This window comes from Mustela nigripes, chromosome 12, assembly GCF_022355385.1.
Source record: "Mustela nigripes isolate SB6536 chromosome 12, MUSNIG.SB6536, whole genome shotgun sequence".
NCBI classification, from domain to species: domain Eukaryota; kingdom Metazoa; phylum Chordata; class Mammalia; order Carnivora; family Mustelidae; genus Mustela; species Mustela nigripes.
In genome coordinates, this window is record NC_081568.1 from 103,640,368 (window position 1) to 103,657,336 (window position 16,969).

The following is a 16,969-nucleotide window of genomic DNA, read 5'->3' on the forward strand; positions in this document are numbered from 1 at the left end:
TGACAAAATCCAGCATCCGTTCCTGATTAAAACGCTTCAAAGTATAGGGATAGAGGGAACATTCCTGAACTTCATCAAATTTATCTATGAAAGACCCACAGCAAATATCATCCTCAATGGGAAAAAGCTTGCAGCCTTCCCGTTGAGATCAGGAACACGACAAGGATGCCCACTCTCACCACTCTTGTTCAACATAGTATTAGAAGTCCTAGCAACAGCAATCAGACAATAAAGAGAAATAAAAGGTATCCAAATCGGCAATGAAGAAGTCAAACTCTCTCTCTTCACAGATGACATGATTCTTTATATGGAAATCCCAAAAGACTCCACCCCCAAACTACTAGAACCCATACTAGAACCCAATTCAGCAATGTGGCAGGATACAAAGTCAATGTACAGAAATCAGTGGTTTTCTTATACACTAACAATGAAAATACAGAAAGGGAAATTAGAGAATCGATTCCATTTACTATAGCACCAAGAGCCATAAGATACCTGGGAATAAACCTAACCAAAGAGGCAAAGGATCTGTACTTGAGGAACTACAGAACACTCATGAAAGAAATTAAAGAAGACACAAAAAGATGGAAGACCATTCCATGCCTTTGGATTGGAAGAATAAACATTGTTAAAATGTTTATACTGCCTAGAGCAATCTATACTGTAATGCCATTCCAATAAAAATTCCACCGGTATTTTTCAAAGAGCTGGAGCAAATAATCCTAAAATTTGTATGGAATCAGAAGAGACCCCAAATCGCTAAGGAAATGTTGAAAAACAAAAATAAAACTGGGGGTATCATGTTATCGGATTTCAAGCTTTACTACAGAGCTGTGATCACCAAGACAGCAGGGTATTGGCATAAAAAAAGACACATAGACCAGTGGAACAGAGTAGAGAGCCCATATATGGACCCTCAACTCTATGGTCAAATAATCTTCAACAAAACAGGAAAAAATATACAGTGGAAAAAAGACAGTCTCTTCAATAAATGGTGCTGGGATAACTGGACAGCTATATGTAGAAGAATGAAACTCGACCATTCTCTTGCACCGTACACAAAGATAAACTTGAAATGGATAAAAGACCTCAACGTGAGACAGGAATCTATTAGAATCCTAGAGGAGAACATAGGCAGTAACCTCTTCAATATCAGCCACAGCCACTTCTTTCAAGATATGTCTCCACAAAAGCGAAAATGAACTTTTGGGACTTCATCGAGATCAAAAGCTTCTGCACAGCAAAGAAAACAGTCAACAAAACAAAGAGGCAACCCACGGAATGGGAGAAGATATTTGCAAATGACAGCACAGACAAAAGGTTGATATCCAAGATCTGTAAAGAACTCCTCAAACTTAACACACACAAAACAATCATATAAAAAAAAACGGGCAGAAGATATGAACAGACACTTCTCCAAAGAAGACATACAAATGGCTATCAGACACATGAAAAAATGTTCATCATCACTAGCCATCAGGGAGATACAAATTAAAACCACATTGAGATACCACCTTACACCAGTTAGAATGGCCAAAATTAGCAAGACAGGAAACAACATGTGTTGGAGAGGATGTGGAGAAAGGGGAATCTTCTTACACTGTTGGTGGGAATGCAAGTTGGTGCAGCCACTTTGGAAAACAGTGTGGAGATTCCTCAAGAAATTAAAAATAGAGCTTCTCTATGACCTTGCAATTGCACTATCGGGTATTTACCCCAAAGATACAGATATAGTGACCATCTGTACCCCAATGTTTATAGCAGCAATGGCCACGGTCGCCAAACTGTGGAAAGAACCAAGATGCCCTTCAATGGACGAATGGATAAGGAAGATGTGGTCCATATACACTATGGGGTATTATGCCTCCATCAGAAAGGACGAATACCCAACTTTTGTAGCAACATGGACGGGACTGGAAGAGATTATGCTGAGTGAAATAAATCAAGCAGAGAGAGTCAATTATCTCATGGTTTCACTTATTTATGGAGCATAACAAATAGCATGGAGGACAAGGGGAGATGGAGAGGAGAAGAGAGTTGAGGGAAATTGGAACGGAAGGTGAACCATGAGAGACTGTCAACTCTGAAGAGCAATCTGAGGGTTTTGAAGGGTCGGGGGGGGGGGAGGTTGGGGGAACCAGGTGGTGGGTATTGGAGAGGGCACGGATTGCATGGAGCACTGGGTGTGGTGCAAAAACAATGAATACTGTTATGCTGAAAAGAAATAAAAAATTAAAAAAAAAAAAAAGAAAAGGGGTTTCTCTCTGGGGTGATGATAATATTCTATAATTGGACTATGAGGACCAGAGCACAACCCTGTGAATTTTTTAAAAATCAGTAAGTTGTACACTTTAGTTGGGTGAATTATATAATGTGTGAATTATATATACCTTAATAGAGCTATTAAAAAGAAATAAGCTGTGCTGGACTCTGAGCCATCTCCTAACAAATAATGCTTATGAATCTTAAAATGAGGTGGATAAAATTGGCCTAGTCCTTTCTACAGTTCTAAGCATTCTCTACAATCAAAAGCCTTACACTGTTTACATGAAAAAGGAATTCATTTTTAATTCATTTCCTCCTTTTCCATGATTCAATAAATTCAAAGCCTGGAATACAATGAATATCTTGGTCTTAAGACCACTTTATTTTCAATTTAATTTATTTACTTACTTTAGAGAGAGAGAGAAAGAGTGAGCGTATGGGGAGGGGCAAAGAGAGAGAGGGAGAGAGAACCTCAACCAGACTCTGAGCTAAGTGTGGAGCTGGACGTGGGGCTTGATCTCAGGACCTTAAGATCACAACCTGAGCCGAAATTAAGAGTCAGAGGCTTAACCGACTGAGCCATCCAGGTGCCCCAGACCACTTTTTAAATGGTAATCTTTCCCCCAATATTTATAACCGAAAGGGAAATCAAATGTATTTGCTAATTAATATATAACAGAGGAGGAAATGTATCCATAAAATGATCTTAGCCCTTATATGGATAATTAGAGAGGCTAGGACACTGGGATTCTATTTGGAATTTTTAGTAACTCCTGGGTGTTAAGAGCTTGAGGAAATCACTTAGAGTTATTTCTCTGTAAATGTAAACTGCTGTCTATTGAGAGAATGTAAGCATAGGATATACTTGATTAAAAGATGTATGGGGGCGCCTGGGTGGTTCAGTAAATTAAGCGTCTGCCTTCGGCTCTGGTCATGATCCCAGGGTCCTGGGATAGAGCCCTGTGTTGGGTCTCCCTACTCAGTGGGGAGCCTGCTCCTCCCTTTCCCTCTGTCCCTCCCTGAGCTTATACATTCTCTCTTTCTCTCTCAGACAAATACATAGAATCTTAAAATTAAAAAAAAAATAAAAAAAAAAAGATGTAAGACCTATTGGGATGCCTAAAATAAATAAATAAATAAATGAAGTACCAACTATAAATATTAAAAGGATATTATAAATAAGAAAATTCCAGGAATAGAACTATTTATTCATATATTTGGCCAGAAGGATATCAAACAACCATGTGGCAATCACACACAGCTTTTTTCACAAGAGTGATTCACAAATTTGCACTTTTTGCTGAGCCTGAAAAGGAGGGCATACTATGCTTTTTTGGTGAAAAATCATAAAATACTTTTGAACAACTAAATCACCAACTTTTTATTTTAAGTTTTATTGAGCTATAAGTTACATCCCATATAAGTCACCTACTTAATGTACAATTCAATGGTCTTTAAGGTATTCAGAGCTGTGCAACGAGCCCCACAATCCTCTGACTGCTTTTTTTTTTTTTAAAGATTTTATTTATTTAATCATGAGAGACAGAGAGAGAGGCAGAGGCAGAGGGAGACTCGATCCCAGGACCCCAGGATCATGACCTGAGCCAAAAGGCAGACGTTTAACCATCTGAGCCACTCAGACACCCCATCTGACTGCTTTTTAACAGAACACCTAAGTCATAACAGTGAAAAAAGCTACATGGTCATATTCCCTCCTATCTACAAGTCCCCATTAATGGCGGGTGTTGGCTCATCTGAATCCTGGGGCTTCTCAATTCTCATAAAAGGATATGATTTTCTTCTGTCCAAGTGAATTTTTAAATATGTGACTTGGATTTTAGTGAAAAAATTAAAATACCTATCATCCTTCCTCTTGCCAGAGCATAGGTATTGATCGATCTTTCAGCAAAGGTCTGACTGAAAACTGTCGAAGGATATACAGGCTGCCTTTTCCCTTTAGAATTTCCAAAATGACAAAGAGCTCTTCCACTCGGGCTGACTTTAACAGTTAATTGAGTATGTGGAGGATATGAATTCAGGTTCACCAAGAAAGAATGCCATGACTGCTTAGCCATGTCTGCTAGAGAACCAGGGCGGGAGCAGGGCCCACGCGGTCTCCTGCCTGAAGTCCTTGAGTCTCAGCATTAACCTCGGATCCAACAGGGTGTGACAGAGCTGTGTGTTTCAACTGCATTATTTGGGCCCCCAGTAATCACTGAAATGCACTCTGGCATTCTGGCCCTACCCTGAATAAAAAGGAACGTCTCAAGAAACACGGACAGGAAAACCACCACTATATTACTAAAATGCTGGTTTTGAGGATCTTATCCACCTTACCTTTCCCCAAAGGAGAAATTTCTTAGGTCTAAGAGCCAGAAAATACTTTACTCTTCCTGAACATCTGGTTTCCATTTATCTTACAAATAATGTGACTCTTACAGCTGTCTCCTTTTTAAAAAAAATTTTTTTTTTTAAATTTGGACATAAGGAATCGCAAGGTGCAGAGTTCGATGTGAAGCCCACCTATAGCCAGGTGGGTTTTTTTTTTTTTTTGTAATTTGGTGCCACGCCACAATTTCACCTTTTTCTACTCACCTTGATTTGTTACTCAATTTTTGTGAAGACTTTGTTTATTTGAGAGAGAGTCCAAGCAGAGGAGGAGGGGCAGAGGGAGAAGCAGGCTCCTTAATGAGCAGGGAGCCTTTTGCGGGACTCCATCCCAGGACCCTGAGATCATGACCTGAGCCCAAGGGAGATGCTTAACTGACTGAGCCACACAGGTGCCTTCTATTTATTTTTAAACTTTTTATGTTCAGTATGTGTTCCTTTTTGGATGTAGCAGGTTGTAAATAAATGAAGAAACAAACGAGATGTAAACAGGTTAAAAGAGGGTAAGTTTTAAAACTAACCTAAGTTGTCACATTTTTATAGGGCTATCAAATCCATAAAATACTTCCTTTTTCTAGTATCCTTCCTATTAGTTTGTTATTTACTCTCCCATTTTATTCTTTTGATTGGTCTTCCCCAGTCAGGCCATTTCAAAAACAGATCTCAAGAAGGGGAGAAGGATGCCAATGGAAAAGTGTCTCCTCTACCATCTCTAGAAGAAAAAAGAAAATCTTTGGGACAGCCCATGGAAAGAAAAAACATTCTTAACCTTTGTGAAGGAAATGTTCTTGTATTGGGTTTTGTCTGGAATTTTTTTCCAAAAGCAAACTGTAGGGGCACCTGGGTGGCTAAGTCAGTGAAGCTACTGCCTTCAGCTTAGGTCACGATCCCAGTGTCCTGGGATCTAGTCCCACATTGGGCTCCTGGCTCAGCAGAGAGCCAGCTTCTCCCTCTAACCCCCACTCTCGTGCTATTTCTCTCTCTCTCTCTCTCTCTCTCTCAAATAAATAAATAAATAAAATCTTAAAAAAAAAAACAAAACAAGCTGTATCCCCTTTTGGTAATAAGGTTCTCTAAGAGTACAATGGTCTCTGGTGTGGAAATAGCAAATCTTCATAGGCCCCAATGCAGCACTTAATATCCTGGCAAAGGTACGCACCTCCCTGTGGGCAGCTGCCCACCATGAGCTGAGCACTGAGCCATGGGTACAGAGGTGGTAGTAGAAAGTTGCCCCAAGGCAGTGCTGACGGATTCATTCTGTGTTCAAGTTTCCAGTCATTTCATTTGATTACACTTGGGTGTGTTTTTACAAGATGGGTTGCAGCTAGTCTAAGTTGTAAAAGAAACATGTGCATTTCCATTACCGAAATAAGTATCAAATCCTCGGCGGGTTGGAAGGCATTCTTTCCGGAACATTCCCAGGTGCCATTTCCCGACCATATGGGTAGTGTAGCCTGCTTCTTTTAGAAGCTGAGGCAGCAGTTTTTCATCCAGAGGGACACAGCTGGGCTGACAGGGCCAGATGATTTGGTGTTGTAAACCTGTGTGGATCTTAAAGAGACAAAACGTGAAATTATAAACTGCTGGTATTGAAACATCCTGAACAAGCAGATAAAGTGGTTGCTAAATTTATTGGACACATCTGCGGATGTGACTGTTGAACTCTATCCCTGTACCAGCTTCGGGACACTTTACTCACTTATTCAAGTAAGGTAATGGACATAAACAGGATTGGGGGGGGGGGGAATGAATAAAAGGACTCTAATAAACATTAGCTATTTCAACAAATATTTATCAAGGAATTATGTAAGAAATCATCAACTTAGGATTTCACCTCCTACCTCAAAAGAAGTCACTGTAACACGAAGTGTGGATCTATCAAGGAAAAAGTGTTCCAATTTCTGTGCACGTGAGAAATTCATGTTAGCTGTGGAAGGAACTTCTGTAATCTTTCCAGATTTGGTGATTTCTTTTTTAAGGGTTATTCAGAAATACAATGAAAGTAATGATTTGCTTTCCTTATTTCGCTTTATGGAAACCATAATTTCAAAAGCCAGTAACCGACTTTTTCTTAAGGAAAAAAAAAAGGCAGCCATCTGACCCACATATTAGGAGTGGTTCACACAAGTATGCCCAGGGCGCAAGGACCACACACCAGTCAGGCTTTAAGAAATGACCCCTGGTTGAGTCTTAGTGTGATATTCAGGTAGAATATCCACAATTACATGAGAAGCTATTAAAGTAACCCTTCCTTGGGACGCCTGGGTGGCTCAGTTGGTTAAGCAGCTGCCTTTGGCTCAGGTCAAGATCCCAGCATCCTGGGATCGAGTCCCACATTGGGCTCCTTGCTCAGCAGGGAGCCTGCTTCTTCCTCTGCCTCTGCCTGCCATTCTGTCTGCCTGTGCTCGCTCTCTCTCCCTGATAAATAAATAAAATCTTTAAAAAATAAATAAATAAATAAATAAGTAAAGTAACCCTTCCTTTTCCAACCACCTGTGTGACGCTAGATGTTCTTCATAAACTTTAACCAAAACAATATATTACAACAGATTATAACAACCTAGCTATCTTCTAATAGAAGATACATACAAAAATACAAAACAGTATTATTATTCTCATGTAATTCTCTTATGTTGGATAATACAGTCATTTTTCATAAGCTATTAATGTTAACAGGTAATGGGTCTATTACTGTTGTTTTTCAATGAACAAAAGTACTTTTAAATTTCTATTTTAATTTCTGATACAGTGAATTTTGAAGGTGTAGCCCACAGAAACACAAGCTCTTTGGGGTCTTCAATAATTTTTAAGCACACGCAGAGGTCCTAAGACCCAAGAGTTTGAGAACTGGTGTTATAATATCCAGCAGAGGTCCCTGCTAGTGAGGGAAATAAAGTAGGACAGGGAAATGGTGACAGAGGTGATTTTTTGAGAGGGTGGCAAAATAAATTTGTGGAATTGCTATTTGAACGGTAATATGAATTGAGTGAGAGAGTTAGACAGCCTTGCCAAAATACAAGGCAAGAATATTCTAGGCATTAGAAATAAAAAGTGCAGAGGCCCTGAGCCCCGAACTTGCCAGATGAGTCTGAAGGCCTGCAGGGAAGCCGGCGTGGTCCCATCACAGGTCGTTTGCTGGTGGGCGGCAGGCCAGCCCTGCTGGGGCCCTATCAGAGCAGAGGCCCCAGGGGCCTCCATCCTAGGCCGAGCACCAATTCCTCCCCACAAACCTCACACTTCTCCTCCCTGTCCCAGCTTAGCCAGGGAGGTGCTTTCCTTTGACTGATGTGGGACTAGGGTCTCCCCATCAACTCTGCACTGGACACTAGCCTTCTCAAAGGGCTAGGTACTCCAGATCTCCCTGGAATAAATGGGGCTCTGGGGACACAGAAGGTGGAGAGTGCCAGTTCTCAACCCAAGCCCTAAGTCCCTGGCCTCTGTCAGCTGTCAGGTGGGTTGCGTGCAATTATTAATAGATGGTAAAAGTGTGTTTACAAATGCTTTGCTGGCTTTTATCATTTAAGACAGAATACATAAAGCTCGGGGAGTTAAATCCTATCTCAGCTCTATCACCGAGGACACAGTCAACATTCAACAGGTGTCACAGTAATAACCATCAGCTTTGTTACTAAGAACATAGTAAGCCTTCCCCACTGCGCCACATTTTGCTTTTTAGAGAGCCAGTGTGGCACTGGAGAGAACATGCCCCTAGCCCAGAGCTGTCCCAGGAGCCTGTGGTGCTGCGTGTGAACACCAGATAAAATGTATACTCAGCTACTCGTCTATGGTTCCACAGGCATGATGGACTACTGACACATCTCTGGGTGTCTCAGTTCACATACTGACTTACACACACCAGATCCACAGATTTTTATTGCATTTGAAATACATGGCAAAAGATAGATATAAAGGAGAAGCCAAAAAAATAATTCACACTTACTATCTTTTTTCCCTGATTTATTATTAGCTACTATTGAATAGTTTTCTTCTAAGTTTTCACAGTGCCTTGAATTTCATTTTTTGTGGAACTTTCCAGAACCACCACTTTGGAGTAGTACTTGCCACTGCTTCATTTCCTTCTAGCTTTCCATGTCCTTTCAAAAGAACCACATACAATACCTTAAATGTGAAATTAAAATGGTTTTTTTTATTAATCATTTTTATTAACATATAATGTATTATTAGCCCCAGGGGTACAGGTCTGTGAATTGCCAGGTTTACACACTTCACAGCACTCACCATAGCACATACCCTCCCAATGGCCATAACCCAACCTCCCTCTCCCTACACCCCTACCCCTGGCAACCCTGTTTGTTTTGTGAGATTAAGAGTCTCTTGTGGTTTGACTCCCTCCTGATCCCATCTTGTTTCATTTTTTTCCTTCCCTAACCCCAAAACCCCCACCCTGCCTCTCAAATTCCTCATATCAGGGAGATATGTGATAAAAATGGGTTTATTTTGAAGGTGATGGATAATTCCCTATCTTGTTTGTGGTGATGGTTTCACAGGTATATACCTATCAAAACTTAGCAAACTGTATACTTTAAATATGTGCAGATTATTGCATGTCAATCATACATCAAAAAAGCTTTTTAAAAGTAAAAGTGAGTTTAAGATTTCTATTAAGATTTTTCACCTTTTTGGTACCTGGGTGGCTCAGTGGGTGAAGTGTCTGACTTGGGCTCCAGTCATGATCTCAGGGTCCTGGGATCGGGCTCCCTGCTCAGTGGAGAGTCTGCTTCTCCCTTTCCCTCTGTTCCCTAGTCCCCCTCCCTGCTCATACTCTCTCTTTCTCAAATAAATAAAAGTCTTAAAAGAAGAAAAAAAAAAAAAGATTTCTATGCCTTTCCTAGAAATCATTGGACACCTCCCCTGGGATAAGTGCCAGATGCCTTCCAGTTGCCTTCCAAATCCACTTTCTGCCTTCTGTCCTGCTCTCTGCCCTAGGAGGCTGACCTATGGGAACCAAATCAGAGGACTCTGTACCTTCTGGCTTCTGACTGGGTTTAGCCAAGGCGGAGCCATGACAGGAAATTAGAGGGAGGGAAGAGATGAGTCCAAACTGCCAGACCCTGTCTCTCTGAGCCGGCCATCCTGAAGGCAGCCGTCTCTATGTGACACTCTATGTGACTCTCTATGTGACACTCTCTGGGTTCTTTCCTTCCCTCCTTTCTGGTCCAGGGCTAGCAACAGCTCCTCTGGGTTACACACCATTACTTGTGTTCCCTTTCCCCCAATTCACATTTTTTTGAATAGTCCCTTTATAAATAAACCTCCCTAAATGATCCTAATTTGAATGTGCTATCTCTTTCCAGCTGGGATCCGGAATAATAAGGATGCTACAATATCCAGGCTGGGGCAGGAAACATTGCTCTCAAAATACATGCACACACACACACACACACACACACACACCAGATCATAGAAGGATTCTGTTCATGGTTAACAACGTAAAATTTCCTCAGTAGAAAACCAATCCTAGATTCAAAAGCTTTATAACATATACTAATTGGCAACGGTGCAGGATAAGGAAAGATAATATTGTAGGGAACCCAAGACCCAGTGGAGATAAATGCTATGCCCAGATTTCTTTAAACAGAAAGCTCATCCATCACACATACAGAATTAACTCTGATAGCTATAAAGCCCTGCCAAGGGATGCTGTGTGATTCGGTTTTCCTAGCCCATGGGCACCAAGCCAGGTGGTCAGCTGAAGCCTGTTTCTATTATCTACAATCATATGGAGCAGAGAATTTGTTCTTTTCAATTCCCGAGAATTTATGTGACAGAGCGTTTTTATGGCATTACTGGGGAAGCGGAAGCCAAACTCTGGATGGCAGCCAAAGACATGTTTTTAGTCTGTTCAAACACTATTTGAAGCAAGGAAGCTGTAATGTGTAGAGAAGCAGTAAACAGGCAAATGCTGAGCTGGTTCCAACCGAGCACTTTAGTTTAGCACAGAATTATAGATCCACACCACGCTTCGTGGGGCAGGATGATGACAGGGCACCAAGAGGAACCAATGAAAAAACAAGTGCCCTTTTGCAAACACAGCAGCCTCTATGACAATTCCATTCGAAACCCCCTCTTCAATGTTCAGAGAGCAGGTATGAATGGAGAAGATTATACAGCTAATAGTTCAGAGGAGCTGCTCTATACCGATCATGTGTGACCATCTCTTCTTCATTAAACCAAAGCCTCTTTCCAGAAATAGCTTCCTCTCTAAGATTTTACTGAACCGTCCAGGCTTTCCTGCACAAACGCATAAGGTCCACAGAGTCCGTGAAGGACCTGGCTTGTCTCTAGGTTCTTTCCATGAGATAACTGATGAGCACTCCTGTGTGTGTGGTTTTTTGCATATAAAATTTATCTGATCCTGTGAGTTATTCCAGCCTGTGTAAACATGGAAAATCCGATCACTGTCATCTCATGAACTGAAAAAGGAGAAAGCTCTTTCTCCTGGAGGGAGAAGGAAGGAGGGGGGCTCCCACCCTCAGAACCTCTTCCTATCCCCCCCTTAAGCAGTCCAGGCGGTCTGTTGATTGGCTATCTGCAGGATTTGGAAGCTCACAGCACCCACGTTGTTGCATCCCTCCTGCTACGGTCCTTTAAAATTCAGAAAAACAGGCAGCCCCACCCTCCGCTGTATACCCCAGGGGGCTGAGAGGGAAGCTTGGTGACCGAACACAATGGCAGATCGAGCTGGCGGCTGGCCAGGAGCATCAGAATCTCCAGCCTGCTTCTGAGTCGGTACACTACAGGTTTTAACCACGGTCAAGTACCACTCATGCCTGCAGCGTTTGGGGTTTGGGCCTGCAGCTGCCCCACAGAACAAATGGATAGTGGAGAGTCTGCACCCTCCCCCGCTTAAGCCTTCTGAAAAGCAGTCAGCTGCCCACGCTGTCGAAGCCAAGAGCTACAGAACACACATTATGTGTGTCGGGGGCCTGACTCTGCCATCTGGCCTGGTCCTCCAGAACCCCGGCTGCAGAGCTGGCTGGTGTCACTGACAGTTTTAAGGGTCTATTTATTTTGGTGTTGATTAGCAAAGAGTGTAGATCTCTGGTTAAACCCACAAAGGGATGCTGTTTGTAGAAAGAATAAACAAGGCAAGAACTGAATCGGTGCCTTCCTCTGTTTAAATTATAAATCCAACCCAAAGCCCGAAAGGCAAAGCTAGGAAAACAGGGAGGAAAAAAAATTTTTAGTAAAGTGATAGGACTAAAGAAACACAAACAAAGAGAGTTACCAGACAGTGACAGCTTATGTTCAGGGTGATTCTTGAAATAACAAACCCCAAAAATCAATTCGCAAGAAAACCCCATAAGTCAGTGGGTCCCACTCCACTCGGCCCCAAACTTATTTCTTTATTTCCGCATTTCCAATTATGCGGGAAGTAAGATATGTAAAACATGGAATTGTTTCTTTAAAATACTTTCAATGTTTGCCAAATATGGCTTCCAGATGCCCCTTGCCTTCTGGGAAAATGCTTCTTGGCTCTGGCCAGGCTTAAGAAAGATACAGTCTTCAGCAAAACAAAAGACCCATCAAAACAAGTCATCTTCGGGGCTCCCTGCATTAAAGCCCCCGTGTGTTTTAGGAGGGGGCTGTCTTAGTTGTCACTGTGGAGCTAATGCATCCTCTGTCCCTCCCTTATCAAAGCACAGGAACAGAAGCTAACAAATGCTTCTCTTCAGAGGTACCCATGGTACCCCGACTGTAGGCTCTTATTTCTGACTCCTTGGATGCCATTGGCAGACGGCCCCACGAACACTCCCAGTCTGTGACCTACCTCTCTCCCCAGTCACCCTGCCCACTTCTAGATCTTCACTCCTCTTTGCTCCACTTCTCGTCATAGAGCCCAGGGATAGACGACCAGGGACAGGAGTCCACGGTCCCCAGGAGAGGCAAACAGGTGGAGGGTTGATAAAGGATGGGCAGGCAGGCGCTGAGGACGCTAAAGAAAAGAAGCAGGGAGGTAAGAGCATCCTCGGGCAGAACCCATTCCTCTTTCTGTGCCAGTAGGCAATGCCCTATTCTGCCTGGAGCCATGGGTCTCAGCTGCTCACATTCTTAAAGCAAACTTGAAGCCGAAGTCAACAATTACTGACAATGCTGCTGACAGTCCCCTTCCTATATTTCCTGTCCAAGGTTCTATGTTAGGCGTGAGTGAAAAGCCCTGAAACGTCCTGTCCATTTATCAATGTGATTAAGAAAAATGTGACTTGGGTCCCTTAAGAATGAAACCTTGGAGTCATCTTTCATTGCTTCTATTCCCTGCGAAGGTTACAGAGTCTGGTGGAGCGGCCTCCTCCGTTCCCAAGGTGAGAATGTTCCCAGTTGAGGATCAAAGTTACTTTCCTTACTTTTTTCCTAGAAGGAAACGTTCCCACTAAGACCTACTGCTATTTTACCCTTTAATCTTTTTTGTTTCTTAAAAAGAACGCGGGGGCCCTAGAAATGGCATATCACCACACGCGGTGAAGACAGTGAGCTTGAACTCTCTCAGGAAATTCTCAGCTGTTAAAGTATTTAGCACATTCATTCATTTAGCTGTTCAGCACTGAGTGCTTCTCCAGGCCAGGGACAAGAAAGGCCGTCTACTGGACAAGTCAGACGTGAGAACAAACAACCATACTTACAATATGTACTAAGAATACAGAGCTATAATGAATATTAGGATTGATTAAGGTTAATTTGTAAGAATATAGAAATTTAGTATTTTCAAGTCTTCTTTTGAACTAAAAGCACTATACAAATTCTACTAAAAGCTGACGGATTTTTATTTATCTGACCACTCTGACAAACATCTTTATTACATACTTTTATTGGAATATATCTGACATATAACGTGGTGTAAATTTAAGGTGTACCACATTTACACATTCTGACATCATTGCCCTGTAGCAATATTTAGCTCATCTATCATGTTACATAATTATCCTTTCTTTTTAGTGGTTGGAATCATTTAGTTCTAGTTTCTTAGCAAACGTGATGATTGTAGTACAGTATTCTTGTCTGTAGTTGTTGACTATACTGTACATTAGATCTCTAGGTTTTATTTACTGCTTATTTCACATCTGTACCCTTAAACAACATCTGGCCTTTCCTCCCTCCCCGTGAAGGACTTTTAAATTAATACTTCAATCCTGAAATTTCAAACAAGGGGAAAGTGAACATAAAACCTATTTCATTATAGGCACAACATGCCTCCAAATGATACCAAGAGAGTAATAAACAGGGGCTCTGTACAGGAAGGAGGACTGAGGGCCAAGATGAAAAGATTTTTTTTTTAACGCATACCTCTATTTAAATCTCTTAAACGTAAAACTTTGAAAATATTTCCTAAAGACAATTTCAAAAATAAGCTTACTTAAAAAAAATAATAAATAAAGGTGGAGGGGGGTTAAAAAACTGAATTTTATTACATGAATAACATGTATCCAAGGAATGCCACATGGCAGTCATTGTGGTTTCTTAATGTGTATTTACTCAGAACACTGTTAGATGAGAAACGTTCTTAGAGTAGCCTTCAATGTAACATTACTATGAAAACCCAAACAAGTAAGCTGAAGTTTAATATCTTATCATGAGCAGGCAGTATGAGGACAGGGAGACCCTGCCTTCACCTCTGAGCTCCCAGCGTGCTTTTCATACCCTTCCCTGCTCAGTTCCAGCCAGAGACCTTATCCCCGTTCTCAGAGCTCACTGCTGCCACTGGGTCTGCACTGGGCTGTCCCTCCCACGGGTCTAAATTCTCTTTCCCTGGATCTCTGCACTTGATCTTAGCCAAAAGTTGGCTGACTCTTCATTCAGGCCTCTGCCCCTATCTTCTTGGAGATAATTCCCTGAGCCACTTAGCACTTTACCTACTTTATTTTCTTCTCTACATTTATCGCCAGGCCCTTTAAATCCACTTAGCTAACTCATTTGTTTATGTGTTTACTTCATCCCCCTCACCCCCTCTAGGTCTCTCCTTCCCCTCAGACTGCAAGCAACAGGAGATCCCCAGAGTACAGCACAATGCCCGGCAATAAAGAGCTGCTCAATAAATATTTGTTGAATGAAAGAATGAATGAATGCATTATACTTAGTGGTGACAGACTGAAAATCTTTCCTCCAAGATCAGAATAAGAAAAGGATGTCTACTCCTGCCACTTCTAATGAAGAGTGTACTGTAGGTTCTAGTTAGGGCAATTAGGTAATAAGCATCCAGAATGGAAAGCATCCAGATTGGAAAGGAAAAAACAAAACTATTTCTATTTGCAGATGACAGGGTCTTGTATATAGGAAATCCTAAAGCTATCTCTCTCTCTCTCTCACACACACACACACACACACACACACACACACTTTCAGAACTAGTAAGTTCAGCAAGGTTGCAGGATACAGATCAAATGTCAGGTACATTTCCATACACTAGCAATGAACAACTGAAAATGAAATTAAAAAAACAATTCCATTTATGACAATATCCAAAAGAGTAAAAACTTAGAACTAAACATAACCAAAGAATTGTAAGACTTGCATGCTGAAAACAACAAAACATTATTGGCAAGAAAGTAAAGAAGACCTAAATAAGTAGAAACATATCCCTTGCTCATAAATTAGAAGACTTACATTGTTAAGGTGGTAATATTCCCCCAAATGGATTTATAGATCAATGCAGTCCCTATCAAAATTTCACTGCATTTTTTACAGAAATGGACAAGGTGATCCAAAAATTCATATGGAAAAGAGAGGGGCCCAGAAGAGCCAAGTCAATCTTGAAAAAGAACAAAATTGGAGGACTCAGATTTTCTGATTCTGAGACCTACTACAAAGCTAGAGTAATCAGGATGGTGTCGTGGTGCCATAAGAATGAACATATAGATTGAGATAATAAAACTGTTAAGTCCAGAAATAAACCCACAGACCTATGGTCAACTGATTTGTGACAAGAGTGGGAAAAGCATTCAGTAGGGAAACAATTATCTTTTTAACATATGTCGCTGGGACAACTGGGCATCCACATGTATCCACATACCTCAAAAAAATACAAAAATTAACTAAAAACGCTTCAGAGACCTAAATGTAAGAGCTGAAACTACAAAACTTTTAGAAGAAAACATAGAGGTAAATCTTCATCATTTTAGTGGTTTCTTAGATATGCCACCAAGACCACAAACAGCCAAAGAAATTAAGTTGAACTATATCAAAATTTAAAACTGTTATACATAAAAGGACACGATCAAGAAAGTAAAAGAAAACCCACAGAGAAAATGTTTGCAAACCATGTATATGAAAAGAGTTTAATATCCAGAATACACAAAGAACTCCTACAACTTAACAATAAAAAGACAACCCAATTTAAAAATGACAAACAGATTTTCTCCCAAGAAATATACAAATGACAAATAAGACAAGAAAAGATGCTCAAGGCCATTAGGGAAATCCAAATCAAAGGCACAGGGAGATACCATTCCACAGCCACCACCATAACTAGAAAGCTATGATCAAAAAGATAGGAATGAGGGCTGGCAAAGATACGGAAAACCCGGAACCCACATACATTATTGTGGTGTGAATGGTGTACCTCCTTTGCAAACAGTTTGGCAGCTCCTCAAAAAATTAAACAGAGAGCTGCCATATGATCTAGCGCTCCACTCCTAGGTATATTCCATGGGAGGTGACCAAAAAAGAAATATGTTCACACAAAAACTTGTGCATGGACATTCGTAACAGCATTATTCACAACAGCCAAAAGACAATGTCCATCAACGTATAGATGGGTAAATAAAATGTTGGCATATCCATACAATAGAATATTATGTGGCCATAAAAAGGAATGGTACATGTCTTAATATGGATGAAAAGAGATCCACCTTATGATTCCATTTATATGAGGTCCAAAATAGGCATATCTATAAAGGCAGAAAGTGGATTAGTGATTACTGGAGGCTGGGGGAAGCGGGGAATGGGGGGTTGACTGCTAGCAGTTACGGGGTTTCTTTTTTGGAGTAATGGCAAGTTTTAGAATTAGTCAATGTTGATGACAGCACAACCTTGCAGATATGTGAAAAACTGATAGATTAGACACTTAAAATGGTGCATTTGATGGTATGTGAAATACAACTTAAAAAAAAAAAGTCGAGTATAAGAGGGGTGCCTGGCTGGCTCAGTCAGGGGAGCATATGACTCTTGACCTTAGGGTTGTGAGTTTGAACTCCATGCTGAGTATAGAGATTGCTTAAAAATATAATCTTTTTTAAAAATAGAGTAAAGGAAAATGGGCAATATCTTATGTTGCAGGTGGGAATGCCAATTCATAAAACCT

The 16,969-nt window shown here is 41.1% G+C and overlaps 1 protein-coding gene across 1 annotated transcript in view; it reads right to left on the reverse strand.

Annotated features, from left to right (window-relative positions):
• Positions 1 to 16,969, reverse strand: part of ARSB (arylsulfatase B) — a 168,000-nt gene that overhangs the window by 144,625 nt on the left and 6,406 nt on the right. The window contains exon 2 of the mRNA XM_059418124.1: positions 6,018 to 6,204. Coding sequence (XP_059274107.1) covers positions 6,018 to 6,204 — 187 coding nt within the window. The remainder of the gene's footprint in view (positions 1 to 6,017; positions 6,205 to 16,969) is intronic.